This window comes from Cucurbita pepo, chromosome 13, assembly GCF_057944985.1.
Source record: "Cucurbita pepo subsp. pepo isolate OVF chromosome 13, ASM5794498v1, whole genome shotgun sequence".
Classification (NCBI taxonomy): domain Eukaryota; kingdom Viridiplantae; phylum Streptophyta; class Magnoliopsida; order Cucurbitales; family Cucurbitaceae; genus Cucurbita; species Cucurbita pepo.
The window spans coordinates 14,768,176-14,782,416 of NC_141810.1; the positions used below are offsets into that span (position 1 = coordinate 14,768,176).

General features: G+C 37.4%; 3 protein-coding genes across 5 annotated transcripts; all 3 read left to right on the forward strand.

Annotated features, from left to right (window-relative positions):
• Nucleotides 1–2,749: 2,749 nt before the first annotated feature.
• LOC111809218 (homeobox-leucine zipper protein HAT5) lies at nucleotides 2,750–5,737 on the forward strand. Of its 2 annotated transcripts, none has more exons than XM_023695614.2 (5): nucleotides 2,750–2,897; nucleotides 3,001–3,384; nucleotides 3,476–3,606; nucleotides 4,442–4,681; nucleotides 5,182–5,737. In XM_023695614.2, the coding sequence occupies exons 2-5, from the start codon at nucleotides 3,300–3,302 to the stop codon at nucleotides 5,557–5,559; spliced, it is 834 nt and encodes a 277-aa protein (XP_023551382.2). In that variant the 5' UTR covers nucleotides 2,750–2,897; nucleotides 3,001–3,299; the 3' UTR covers nucleotides 5,560–5,737. The 2 variants fall into 2 exon arrangements, with proteins under 2 accessions (XP_023551382.2, XP_086973228.1); XM_087117102.1 differs by having other exon boundaries at nucleotides 2,787–2,893.
• A 795-nt stretch (nucleotides 5,738–6,532) lies between these two features.
• LOC111809319 (RING-H2 finger protein ATL48) lies at nucleotides 6,533–6,949 on the forward strand. The gene has a single exon (XM_023695760.2). It carries the CDS (start codon nucleotides 6,533–6,535, stop codon nucleotides 6,947–6,949), a length of 417 nt encoding a protein of 138 aa, XP_023551528.2.
• A 2,806-nt stretch (nucleotides 6,950–9,755) lies between these two features.
• LOC111809042 (potassium transporter 6) lies at nucleotides 9,756–14,199 on the forward strand. Of its 2 annotated transcripts, none has more exons than XM_087116870.1 (8): nucleotides 9,756–9,991; nucleotides 10,046–10,560; nucleotides 10,647–10,700; nucleotides 11,276–11,536; nucleotides 11,619–11,671; nucleotides 11,779–11,902; nucleotides 12,092–12,346; nucleotides 12,439–14,199. In XM_087116870.1, exons 2-8 carry the CDS (start codon nucleotides 10,056–10,058, stop codon nucleotides 13,482–13,484), a joined length of 2,298 nt encoding a protein of 765 aa, XP_086972996.1. In that variant the 5' UTR covers nucleotides 9,756–9,991; nucleotides 10,046–10,055; the 3' UTR covers nucleotides 13,485–14,199. The 2 variants fall into 2 exon arrangements, with proteins under 2 accessions (XP_086972996.1, XP_023551133.2); XM_023695365.2 differs by having other exon boundaries at nucleotides 10,065–10,560.
• Nucleotides 14,200–14,241: the final 42 nt, after the last annotated feature.

The window sequence follows — 14,241 nt, forward strand, 5'->3', positions numbered from 1 at the left end:
GGTCCTCCAATGAAATGGATTGAAGCTGGACCACTCTGAGCCGCCACAATTGTTTCATGATGGATGAGCCCAAACACAATTGGGCCTTAATTTGAGCCGCCACAATTTGTTTTTAAACTCGCCTAAATATATTCTTTAACTCTTTTAAAAAAATACATATAAAATTTTAAAATTAACTTAATGAATTATTGTCAATATAAGAACAAAACTAAACTGTTTATCCACACTTCTTACATTATTTTAAAATTTTTAATTTTTTTTTAAAAACGAGTATTTCTTAAATAAAAAATTAATGCTTGTAGGAGTATTATTGAATATTTTTTAAACAAAAATGCAAATTAATTTTTTTTTTTATTAATTTAGCTTTTACAAATTAATATCTATTGATTTAAAATTTATTTATTTATTTATATTATGGAGGGCATTTTTGAAAATTTGTCCTCCAAGTCTCGAACGGTTTATTAAAATCAGATTTTATTTATTATAATATCAAATTATTTCCATTTTGAACCCTTTACGAGTGTTTTTGTTAAATCCCATCCAAAATATGGAATCCAACGAACAAGCATCCAAATCAATATATGCTTTTTTTTTTTAGCACTACCAAATTAAATATTTAACAAATATATAATATAATATTTATTATACTTTTACCCATTTTTATAATTTATTTTACTAGTGGGACAAAAATATGTATTTTATTTTAAAGATGACATCAAATATTAAATAATAAATCTACTCGATATATATGTATTATTATTACGACGATACGTGAATAAATCAAATAAATTTAATTTTAAAATTAATAAAATCAAATATTTTAAAAGACTAATGATATATTAAATTTATGTTTTAGCGTGATAAAACGTTTTAAAAAATAGGTTATTTTTTTCAGTGAATAATAATAATAATAATAATAATTTTGATTAAAGTAGTTTTTGAGATGTCCCAAACCAAAGGTTTGTAATAACTTTTGCCTCCTCTTAAGGGCCAAATTAGTTTTAAATGAGCTCAATATAGTTGGATGGTGACTCAACTATGCACTTTAACGTGGGCTCACTTCCATCGCTCATTTTTTTTGAGGTGATCGGTGGCTCGATCATAAGAATTCTTTATATTGGGTGACCTCCTATAAATTTCCCTAGGATACATATGAGTCAAGACAAACCATGCTGAAAGGACCGTGTTGCAATAGAATATCAGGGTCATCAGGTGGCAAGTGGATTCTAAACCATGATTCCCATCCTGAGTGTCACCATGAAATATGGTTCGAACGGTCCTTTCAACATGACTTGGATATAGCAATGGATGATAAGGGAATTGATTCTTGAATTAATGTATCATATGTATGTTCCTTTTCTAGCATGGTTTGACTAGAAAAAAAATATTCTTCAGGATAAATATAGATAGTCATGTGATGTTTGAAGAAAGCTTTGGTCGACCATCTGAAAGACCGACATAACATCGCACTAGTTTGTAGTGTTTAACCACCCATATATTCGAACCTTAAGTTAGTATTATGCTTTTATTGGTATTTTTCCGAACTATGTCTCAGAACTTTTCTTAGTTCGGGTAGACTTCGATAACGCTTGACATTCACGCAACATGCTTTGGACTATGATTTAGACACGTGAAGTTTAGTGATTGAGCCGCACAACGAACTTGAATTTGTTCGCTCATGTTGAATATTATACACAAATTTTATGTTTTTGATATTCTTAAAACGTAGGGTTGAAAAATAAAGTTGAGATAGCTTTCTAACTGAATTAATATCATACGAATAACCTAAACTGATTAAACGACCCATTGTATTTATATTTACATAAGTTTTTTCCCGAACACTCTGAACCGTACATAAGTTTTTTTTTTTAATTTTTTTTAATATATATATATAGCGTAAAGGCTAAGAATTGTATAAATATCCAACGGCCAGTTATAAAAAAGATGCCCTTCTACTCTTCTCTTTAAATCTCCACAACGAAAGTGACTCTGGAATATTTTTATTTTAATGGTGGGAGACAATTAAATGACTTTAATTTATTTATTTTTTATTTTTTGGGTTTAATTTCATCCATTAAAAATAAAGGCTAAAAATATTAATTTAATTTTCTAAAATTTACACCATATTTTTCCAATCATAACATTCCAAGCCATAATGTTTATTAATAATGGTAATTAATAAATTTTGAGTGACAAATAATTTTGTTTTAGTCTTAAAATTAATTTTAGCGTTACATTAAATATAATTTTATAATATTTTAAATTAAGTTTTTTTTTTAATAAATAAAAAAAAAAGTTTACGTGTTGGCATCGACAAGTTGGGAGCCAAATGGAGACATTTATCTGGTATAAAGAAAGCAAGTATGGAAGAAGTCGAGCATAAGATCTTTATTGCGACCGACTAAATAATACTAAAATGAATTTTCACGTTAAGTTTATATTAGTATTTAAGAACCGAGATAAGAATCAAAATGATATCAAAATTAATTTTACATTAAATAAATAAATAAAATTATGCGTTTATCCATATATATATATTAGGCCATTTTAAAATCCTGCGGCACAATTTGGATGGGCAAAAGACTAATTCTGATCAGACGGTTCAGATCTAATCTGAGCAGTACCGGGCCCCACCACAAACCATTCTAAAAATGTCGTATTTATTTATTTATACAATATTCCCGGTTACAGAAAAGCTCTAAGAGCACAAGTGGATGTCGCTAAATAACAAGGGTAGTATAGTCTTTTCGTATCTTCGAGACTATAAAATGCTTTCCACACCCCGCTATCAATTTTACCCGCTGATAACAACTAGGGTTGCATAGTGCAGCGTTGAATCCCGTCCGCCGGGGACTCTTATTTCCCGGTCGCCGGAGTTTCTGTTTCCGATCAAGCTTGTATTCTTTCTTCTTCTTTTTTTCTTTCTAATTCTCTGTTTCTATTTAGCGTTCATTCTGTTCTTCGCTTTTAATCAGGTTTGTTTTTGTGTTTTTTTCTCAGAGGTTTTCGAGACTGACGAAGCGCTGGGTAATAACAGAGCTGGTCGTGTGATGGGGTTTTGTATTTCTCCATTGGGAACACCGGCTAGGTTACTGTGGAGCACCAGCTTCTTCCGCCACAAGCTCATGATTTTCTAATTTTCAGCCCTATCGCTGAAAATACCAAATTCCATCTCATTCGTTTCTCGTTTTAATAAAAGATTTCCCTCGATTTCGTGTCTCTGTGCCAATCTGCCGCCGCCGTAAATCGCCGGTGATCCCCTGCTCACGTTTCCCGTTTCAAATTGAAGAGAATAATTGATGATGTCGGACGGATTGATCTTCAACCGATCTCCAGGTCACGCCAACATGCTGTTTTTCGGGAGTGGCGATTCCATTCTTCGAGGTTATTTCATTTTAGTTCAGTTATGAGTTTTTAATTTCAGGGATCTTTAACTATATACAATTCCTTTAAACTGTAATTCTGCAAATGTTAGGATCATGTTTCACGAAGGGGATGGAGGAAAATTCGAAGCGACCCTTTTTCAGCTCTCCGGATGACCTGTTCGATGATGACTACTACGATGACCAGCCGCCTGAGAAGAAGCGCCGGCTAACTCAAGAGCAGGTATTTAAGCAACTCAATTCCGAAAATATCATGCAATTATTCCATTTTTTTGTTTCTTTTTTACTTAATGGGTGGGGATGGAATTGTGGAATCTGAAGTCTGAACTGGATGCTTATACTTATGGCATATTCCTTTGATTCAATGTGCTGTTGCTTTAATGCGACTACCTTTGAATCAATGCTGATCTCCTTGTTTAGTTCAGTGGTGAAAAAAAAATTAAGCATTATTCTCGGATTCTGAAACTTCAATCTCTCTAGATAAATTACTCGAGGAAAATTCCCATGGGCAATCGTTTATGTGGCTAATATTTGGCCTGTTTAGAATTACTTTATAAGTGCTTACAAGCTTTTTTAAGTGCAAAAAAATTGTGTTCTTCGTTTATGTGTCTAACATAGAGCTTTTATGCTTAGAGTTTTTAGAGGGATTGAGAAAGACTCTTTCGATGTTAGGTCTCTTGTGAGATTTAATGTCTCTCTTTGGACGTCGGTGACGAGTTTCTTTTGTAATTACTCGCTTGATGTTATTTTGCTTGATTGGAGGCCCTTGCTTTAGGGGGCTCCCTTTTGTGGGATTGTTTTCTTTTTTGTACGTCCGTGTATTCTTTCGTTTTTCTTAATGCAAGTTGGTCTTTTATTAAAAAGATTGCAATAAACGTGTTTTGAGCGCTTAAAAAGTCATTTCAAACAGACCCATAATTGGTACAATCCATCAAGTTCATCTTGAGATTATGGTTTTCTTCTGGTCTGTTTTCTGTTTCTTTTATTGTACTTATTTTTAATCCTCCATTGTTCTCATTTCTTAGTAACAAATGAGACTGACCATGGCCAATGATTAGGTGCATCTGCTGGAGATTAGCTTTGAGGCAGAAAACAAACTGGAGCCAGAGCGCAAGACTGAGCTAGCAAAGAAGCTGGGTCTGCAGCCAAGGCAAGTGGCTGTGTGGTTTCAAAACCGCCGAGCTCGATGGAAGACAAAGCAGCTTGAAAGGGACTATGATCTTCTCAAATCTTCATATGATTCCTTTTGTTCTAGCTACGACTTTATGGCCAAGGAGAATGAAAGACTCAAAGCCGAGGTATTTATGCTCCAAATCTATTATTAATATTTTTCATAAACCTTTGATATGGTATGATAATCCTTATAGATGCTGAAAGCTCAACATTTTTTGATATTTGCTTGCTTGGCTGTGTTTGATCTTGACATATCTTCTGCACATAAATTTAAGTAGATTCTTTGTAATCCTTTAGGATGGTGGTCCATGGACTGTTTATCTTAGTTTCTTAAGACGACTTGGTAACTTCTAGTTAATATTACAAGTTTCATCATCACATCTGGTCTAACAACGTCTTTTAACCTCGTGGTCCTATTATCGAATTGGACTTTTTGGGCTCCTCATCGAGTTAGTCTAGCATAGGTTCTGAACCCAAATTTCTGGGGGTCAAGAGAAGATATGGATTCTTTTCCCAGATATGATGGTAATCTTTCATAGGAAAAGGAATGGTGAAATTAGTTAAAGAGGGACTTGGTATTGTTACTGAGCCAGGGGTCTTATGCATTCTCAATTACTGAACTCAGGTAGCTTCTTTAACTGAGAAACTTCAAGCTAAAGAAGTGGTTGAATCATCGTTTCAAGCTAAGAAATCCGAGCCAATTCTGGAAGATCAACTCCTTGTTTCTGTTGTGCAACACAATATGAAGATTGATGACCATCATAGTTGCAGGAGCAATGGAAGCGCTGTGCTAGATGAGGATGGTCCTCAACTCTTAGACAGTGGGGATTCATACCTCCTGAGCAGTGACTATGATGGCTGTGTTTTGCCAGTTTTTGGAGTGAACTCGGAGGAGGAGGATGTGAGTGATGACGGTCAGGGCTACTTCTCGGATGTTTATACAGCAGCCGATCAGCAGACTCACGAGGCAGAGCCATTGACCTGGTGGGACTGGTCGTTGTAAATGCACGTTCGAATCATTTCGAAATTTAGTAGGATGGAACTACAATATAATGTTTACTGTATGATACTGATGAATAAATCTAATGCGAACATTACTTAGTGTATGGATAAAATTTAGACCTTGTACCGTTACATGGTTCTTCTGCGTTTATATGAATTCCCTTGGAAAGTTGGCCACCTTTAGGACTGGCAAAGGTGTGAGAACCATTCTAATTTTGAAACAAAATTTGGTTTAAGGTTGTGGAAGGTATTAGTGTAACACTCCAAAAAGATGTTGTCCGCTTTGGCCCATTACATATTCTCGTCAGCCTGCCCGTCCATTAGAAGAGATTTCTACACCCTTATAAGAAATGTTTCATTCCCCTCTCCAACCGATATGGGATCTCACAATCCACCTTCCTTGGGGGGCCAGTGTCCTCGCTGGTACATCGTCCAGTGTCTGACTCTGATATCATTTGTAACAACCAGACCTACCGCTAGCAGATATTGACAGCTTTGGCTCGTTACATATCACCCTTAGCCTCACGGTATTTAAAACATGTCTTCTAGGGAGAGGTTTCCACACTTTTATAAAAAATGTTTCGTTCTCCTCTCCAACCGACATGAAATCTCACGATTATATCAGTCCAAGCTATTGTTGTTCATTGCAAACCATGACCATTAGGCCAACTCAGACCAGTGTCAGAGTTATGCTCAAAACCATTTGGTTCTATTCATTTGGATTCAAGTTCCTTAGTCTCCAACCACTCCATTATGAGATCATCTAACCCCATAATTATACATCACTCCAACCACAATCCTACACAACCAGCTCAACCTATGAAAAAAAATAAAAACTTTTTAACTTTTTTGACCTTAAACTAACCAACCCATCTCCTAACACGCTGATAATTATTCCCAAAACAAACACCAACTCCCCCCTTCGAGTTTCTTTATTGCTATGTACTTTCATCAATGGAAGAAGCTAAACAACAATGGAGCTTATCGTATCCCTGATACTGATACTTCTGGGAATTGCCATTTTGGTGTTGATTAACGTGTGGATAGTTGGGAGAGCGTTGAGGGGAGGGTTTGAAAATGAAACGACGACTGTGGGAAGAAGCAGCAACAATAACGGGGAAGCAACAGGCTGCATGCGCAGAGATGACTTGGAGAAGCTTCCTTGCTTTCAATATATGGCTATGGAGGAACCAATGGGCAGCCCTGTGGATTGTGCAGTTTGCTTGGGGAAGTTCCAGATGGGCGAGAAGTGCAGGCTGTTGCCTATTTGCAAGCACAGCTTCCACGCTCAATGCGTGGATGAGTGGCTTTTGCTGACTCCTGCTTGCCCCATTTGTCGAACAAGCACTCTCAACTCTCTAAAAGGAGTTGATGGAGATGAAAGATCATGAACGATAACATTTCAATCATTCAGTGAGTCGAAAATCGAACCCTTCTAATGATAGTATCTACAACACTACTTGAGTTAGGTTTCCGTTAGTATCTAATCAGCACTTTATATGACTTAGTATCAAAACTTAACTAATCGTTCTACAAAAACACATTTTATTCTTTTGACGAAACGAAAACGAGGAAGAACACGTGTTATGTCGTAGAATCTCGTAGAATTAGTAAGGCTTAAAAATGTTAGAACATGATTGATTGAATTCATTGTATTTGAACTGATGCGTCCCTGTTTAAGGTTATATAATTGCTGTTTGTTAATGACTCTAATTCTTTCTTTGTTGGTGAAGAACAAAGAGAACTGCTGGTTTGTTCCTCTCCCCACCTGACCAATGAAGCAGGGAAGGCATTAAATGAGGGCTGCCATAGAAAGATGACAAAAGGGCTAGCTAGAAGTCACTGCTGGCCATGGTGGCTGTCTGGCTGGCTGCCTGGCTGCCTGGCTGCCTTCCAACCTCGAACTCATCAGCTCATCAGGAATAAGTACTCCAAAGCCAAAGAGTTAAGACGGAGACACAGCCAAGAAATACTGAGTGGGCAAACAGTGAACAGTGGTTTTGGTAATGGATCTTGATGTGAGTTGTTGTGACAGAGTGCCACTTCCTTCAACTCTTCTTCATTTCATTTCCTTTTCAACTATATGCCATCTTTGGGGTATTTTTGCCAACATATTTGAATATATACTTAACGCCTATAGAATTATGAGATAATCTAATTAATCCCCGTTATTTATTTCACGTTTTTAAGGTACAAAATCTAACTAACATAATCTTGTCATTTTGGAGACACGATTATGGTGTATGAAAATGCGAGATCTCACATCAGTTGGAGAGGAAAATAGAACATTACTTATAAAAGTGTAGAAACATTTTTCTAGTAGATGCGTTTTAAAATTGTGAAACTGAGTGAACTTGAGTTGCCCCAAGGCCCCATGAGAGTGAATTGGTATGAAAAAACATTTTTTAAAAAGGTGTAGAAACTTCTCCGTACACGCATTACTTCGGCCTAATATTAACATAATTTAATATTAAAAGTGCTATTACTTAGCTCCATTATGTTGATTTTTTTTTTTTTATAATGCTCGCTACTGTTACATGAATCTGAATTAATGGATGTATGAATCATTACCAAAGATATAGAATTAGGTATAGGAAATAAAATATTCGAAAAAAATAAATATTTAATAATATATAAACAAAAAAAACCTCCAAAAAATTTATATCCTAGTTATTTATGGAAATAGAGATTTAACTATGATAATTTATGTTTTATTATGCGATTTAAAATAATATAAGTATAAAATTAAATAGTAATAATAAAAATTCAGTAAATAACTAGCACGCACGGTTGAAAAAAAGACGTGTGATGTGGGACCCTATTCCCACCTCTATAATTTATTAAACGTCACATGTGCTTCTCATAATTTTCCATGACACTCAAATAGTGTTTTGACACTTCACAATTGTTTTAATTGTACTCGAGAGCGTTCGAGTCGGGCAGCTCGACTTGACTAATATCACGAAACAACTGTTTGATTTCATAATCTTTCGATTGTTATTTTGTATCTATCTTAACAGGTAGTGACTATTTTTCTTTAATTCCATCATTTTCGGGTTATTCAACTTCTACTTTGCCTTCTTAATGTTGGATGATGGAAGTCCCACATCGACTAATTTAGGGAATGATCATGGGTTTATAAGTGAGGAATACTAACTCCATTGGTATGAGGCCTTTTGGGGAAGCCCAAAGCCCAAAGCAAAGCCATGAGAGCTTATGCTCAAAGTGGACAATATCATACCATTGTGGAGAGTCGTGTTCGTCTAACATGGTATCAGAGCCATGCCCTAAACTTAGTCGTGCTTGGTAAATCCTCAAATATCGAACAAAGAACTCCTAAAGAAAAGGAGTCAAGCCCCTCCTCGAAGGCAGTCAAAAATGACTAAGACTCCAAAGGAGTCGAGCCTCGATTAAGGGGAGGCGCACTTTGTTCGAGGGGAGGTGTTGGATGATGGAAGTCCCACATCGGCTAATAGTATAAGTGGACAATATCATACCATTGTGGAGTGTTCGTCTAACACTTAAAAATTTTAAAATTATTGAATTTTGCTGTTCGGTCTCCTTTTCTCTTAAATGGTCAACCAATTGATGTTGACTTTTTCCCGATATGTTTGAAAGAGACATAAACCTAATTATATTCATAATCACGTTTATTTTTTTTTTCTTTTCTTCCTGATAATAATTTTATTTGTTTTTGTTTGGATAATGTTTTAATAACTTCACATATCGATTAAAAACGACGAAATTCACTTTATTTTGAATTTCTTTTAATTTTGTAATAAAATAATAAAAACCTAAATAAAAGAAAGGATTATCCAATGTATTTCTATCCTAATTTTGAAAGAAACAAGAAGCTCAAAGGAAATAAAAAACAAAGAGACAAGAAACAAAGAACATGACACTGTTTTACAGCTGACAACGTGGTATTACACAAGCGAGCACGTTTTACTCGTAAAACCAGATAAACTTAAATAAAGTCTAAATATGAGATCCCATTGGTCGAAGAGAAGAACAAAATATTCTTTATAAGGGTGTAAAAACCTCTCCTTAACGTACCCGTTTTAAAAACGTGAGGCTGATGGCAATAGCCAGACACCGGCAAGCCAACGAAGACGTTGGACCTCTAAAAAGAGTAGATTTTGAGATCTAACGTTAGAACCACTCTTTATAAGGATATAAAAACGTAGATGTTGTTACCATAATGAGCGTATAGAACAAGCTCAAGAATTAATGAGAAAGAAAACCGCCGTTTATGTAAAGAAGCATTGCTTTCGAACTTTCATTGCAAAGATCATTCAGCTTTGCGTGCATTTTCTCTTGTAGTGTTCCTCCATGCAACTGAGCAAAAGGGTTCCTTTCCTTCAAGTTCGTTCGTTTTTTGTTCTGAATTAAGCTCAATGGATCCGAGCTTGTTCTGGGTTCATCCTGAAAAGGTAATTTTGTTTGTAATTTCAGCTGATGGGTCTCTAAAAATCTGATGTTTTTAGGTTTTTTTGTATGTTACAGAGAGATTCATGGAGGGCAATCTTGACTTTAGCTTATCAAAGCTTGGGGGTTGTTTATGGGGATTTGAGCACTTCTCCTCTGTATGTGTATAAAAGCGCTTTTGCAGAGAACATTCAGAACTCTGAGACGAATGAGGAGGTTTATGGGGTTCTTTGCTTTGTGTTTTGGACTTTGACACTCATTCCATTACTTAAATATGTGTTCATAGTTCTTAGAGCTGATGATAATGGCGAAGGGGGAACTTTTGCTCTGTATTCATTGCTCTGCCGCCATGCCCGGTTGAGCTCCCTTCCAAATCATCAACTAGCGGATGAGGAGCTTTCTGCATATACAACAGACAGCCCTGAAACTCAAACCACTGCTAATTTTAGTTTTAGTTCTTGTCTGAAATCGACTTTGGAGAAATGTAAAGTTTTGCAGAGAATGTTGCTTGTTCTTGCCTTGATTGGGACTTGCATGGTTATTGGAGATGGAGTACTCTCTCCAGCAATTTCAGGTGGCTGTTCTTATTGTTCTTTTTTGGGATTTAAGAATGTTTAAGGATGTTTAAGGATGTTTTGATAATCACTACTTGAGTTGCAGTCTTTTCAGCTGTGTCTGGTCTTGAGTTATCCATGGCTAAGGAACATCACCAATGTAAGTTTCTCTAAGGAACATCTCTTTACCTTATGATGTTATTCTCTCGTTCTAACAATATCTGCTAGCGGTGGGCTTGTGCTGTTACAAATAGTATCAGAGTTAGACATTGAGTGGTATGCTAGCGAGGACGCTCAGCCCAAAAAGGGGTGGATTGTGAGATCCCACGTCGATTGGAGAGGAGAACTAAACATTCTTTATAAGGGTGTGGAAACCTCTCCCTAGCATACGCGTTTTAAAACGTTGAGCGGAAGCTCAAGAGGGAAAGTTCAAAGAGGACAATATCTGCTAGTGGTGGGCTTGAGTTGTTACAAATGGTATCATAACCAGACACTGGGCGGTACGTCATCGAGAATGCTGAGCCCCAAAGAGGGCTGGATTGATAGATTCCACATCGAATGAAAAGGGGAACTAAGCATTTTTTATAAGGGTGTGGAAATCTCTCTCTAGCAGACATGCTTTAAAACCTTGAGAGGAAGCCTAAAAGGGAAAGCTCAAATAGGACAATATCTGCTAGCGGTGGGCTTAGGTTGTTATACTCGTGTTTTTGTAATAATTTTATATTTCTCTTGCAGATATTGAAGTCCCTCTAGCATGTGGCATATTAGTGTTCTTATTTGCATTGCAACATTACGGTACGCATCAGGTCGGGTTCCTGTTCGCTCCCGTTGTAATTGTATGGCTTCTATGCATCAGTGCCATTGGTTTGTACAATATCTTCTATTGGAATCCCCTGGTTTACAAAGCACTCTCCCCATACTACATGTTTAAGTTCTTGAAAAAAACTAGAAAGCAAGGCTGGATGGCGTTGGGCGGGATCCTCTTGTGTGTAACAGGTGCAACGACGTTAGATCCGACCGCAATCGATTCCTTCCATGTGTTTTCTTTGTCTCTGATATGCCCTTTTCTGGTTTTTAGGCTCAGAAGCTATGTTTGCTGATCTTGGCCACTTCTCACAGTTTTCTATCAAGGTACTAATCTGAAGCAAAACAATCCTCTAAAGTTTTTCGGGTCATAAGCACGACGTTTACCGAATGCAATCTGAATGTAAAAACAATGTTTAACATTAATGCTGCAGCTTGCTTTCACTCTCGTGGTTTATCCGTCCTTAGTTCTTGCGTATATGGGACAAGCTGCTTATCTTTCTCAGCATCATGATCTCGACAACGACCATCGGATTGGATTCTATGTTTCTGTTCCTGGTACGTTGGTTGTGATAATAACTTTCTCTTTTCGAGAGTCAATTTGTGAGATCCCACGTCGGTTGGAGAGGGGAACGAAACATTCTTTATAAGGATGTGGAAACCTCTCCCTAGCAGACCCGGGAAAGTCCAAAGAGGACAATATCTGCAAGTGAAGTAATGTAAAGTGCTGGCTATGTTATGTTGCAGAGAAGGTAAGATGGCCGGTTCTTGCAATAGCAATACTTGCAGCAGTGGTGGGTAGTCAAGCGATCATCACCGGCACGTTTTCGATCATCAAACAGTGTTCTGCATTGGGTTGTTTTCCGAGGGTAAAGATCATTCATACGTCTTCGAAAATACATGGCCAGATTTACATTCCCTTAATCAACTGGATACTAATGATATTATGTTTGGCTGTTACCATTGGGTTTAGAGACACGAAACGACTCGGCAATGCAGCAGGTATTTGTTGATCAGGCATTTGGTTTCTGCTTATACTTTTTATCCGTCTCTCGAACTTAACGACGCACGCTATCTATTTGTTTATCATACAGGGTTGGCGGTTATAACCGTGATGCTCGTCTCGACATGTCTAATGTCACTAGTCGTTGTATTATGTTGGCGTAAAAGCGTGTTTCTGGCCATGGCCTTCTTGTTCTTCTTTGGCTCCATAGAAGCTCTCTACTTCTCTGCATCTCTTATTAAGTTTCTTGAAGGAGCTTGGGTTGCTATTGCTCTTTCACTGACCTTCCTTGTGGTTATGTCTGTTTGGCACTATGGCACGGTCAAGAAATATGAGGCTGATGTTGAAAACAAAGTCCCTATAAATTGGCTCCTCAGAATAGGACCCAAGATCGGGATAGTTCGGGTCCGAGGGATCGGCCTTGTACATACCGAACTCGTTTCCGGGATCCCTGCCATTTTCTCACATTTTGTCACCAACCTTCCAGCCTTTCACCAAATTCTAGTCTTCCTATGCATCAAATCTGTCACAGTGCCTCATGTGAGGCCTGAGGAAAGATTTCTAGTTGGTCGAGTTGGGCCAAAGGAGCATCGAATTTACCGTTGCATCGCACGGTATGGCTACCGTGACATGCACAAGGACGACTTGGAGTTCGAGAGAGATCTTTCCTGCAGCATTGCAGAATTCATACGGTCGGAGGGAACAGAATGCAACAGTTTTAGACACGAAGACTTGGACGACGATGAAAGAATGACAGTGATTGGAACTTCATCAACTCAACTAGACGGTGTACAAATGTGTGAAAACGAAGCGTACTCTTCACCGATCGTGGGCACTTCGGAGATACCAAAGTCGGAGAAGATGAGGAAAAGAGTACGATTCGTTGTCCCCGAGAGTCCGAAAATGGATATCGACACGAGAGGAGAGTTGGAAGAGTTGATGGAGGCAAGGGAGGCAGGAATGGCATTCATAATGGGGCATTCATATGTGAAGGCAAAGAAGGGATCAGGGTGGATGAAGAAGGTTGTGATTAATTATGGATATGATTTGTTGAGGAAAAATTCAAGAGGGCCATCTTATGCTTTGAGCATTCCTTTTGCTTCTACTCTTGAGGTTGGAATGGTTTACTATGTTTAAACAATTTCCGGTGTATTCACTCATTTGTGCCCGTTTATCAACTAAAAGTCTACCGCTAGCAGATATTATCTTTTTTGGGAGTTTTTAAAACGTGGCTACTAGAGAGAGGTTTCAACACCCTTACAAGGAATGCTTCGTTGCACTCTCCAACCGATATAGGATCTCACAATTCACCGTCTTTGGGGCCAGTGTCCTCGCTGGCATCGCCTAGTGTCTGACTCTAATACCATCTATGACAGCTTAAACTCACCACTAGCAGCTATTGTTCGTTTTAACCCGTTATGTATTACCATCAGCCTCACGGTTTTAAAAGTCGTCTACTAGGGAGATGTTTTCACACTACAAAGAATGTTTCAAAGCGGAAAATATCTGCTATCGGTGGACTTGAGTTGTTACATCAACCGAGCGTAACTTTATATCACATATCCTATACAATTTGGATCAATTGGGTCGGGTTTTTCATTGGATGCCATGAAATAGATGTTGAATCTTCCTAAATTTGAAAACTTTGTGGCAATAAAGAGTGCATTAAAGCTTCAATGACTACTCAATTCAATCTTTGATGTTAACACAAACTTGGTTTTGAAGCTTTGGGACAAAAGCATAGGGAATGTGATTCCCCTCTTACCGCCATAGCCTCTCTTTATGCAGTTTTCTACCCTCTTTTTGTTTTGGCTAGAATGGTAAATGCATACCATTTCTTATTTGTTACAAATCATTAACATTTCCCATTAAAATGGCAAAACAAATTTGAACT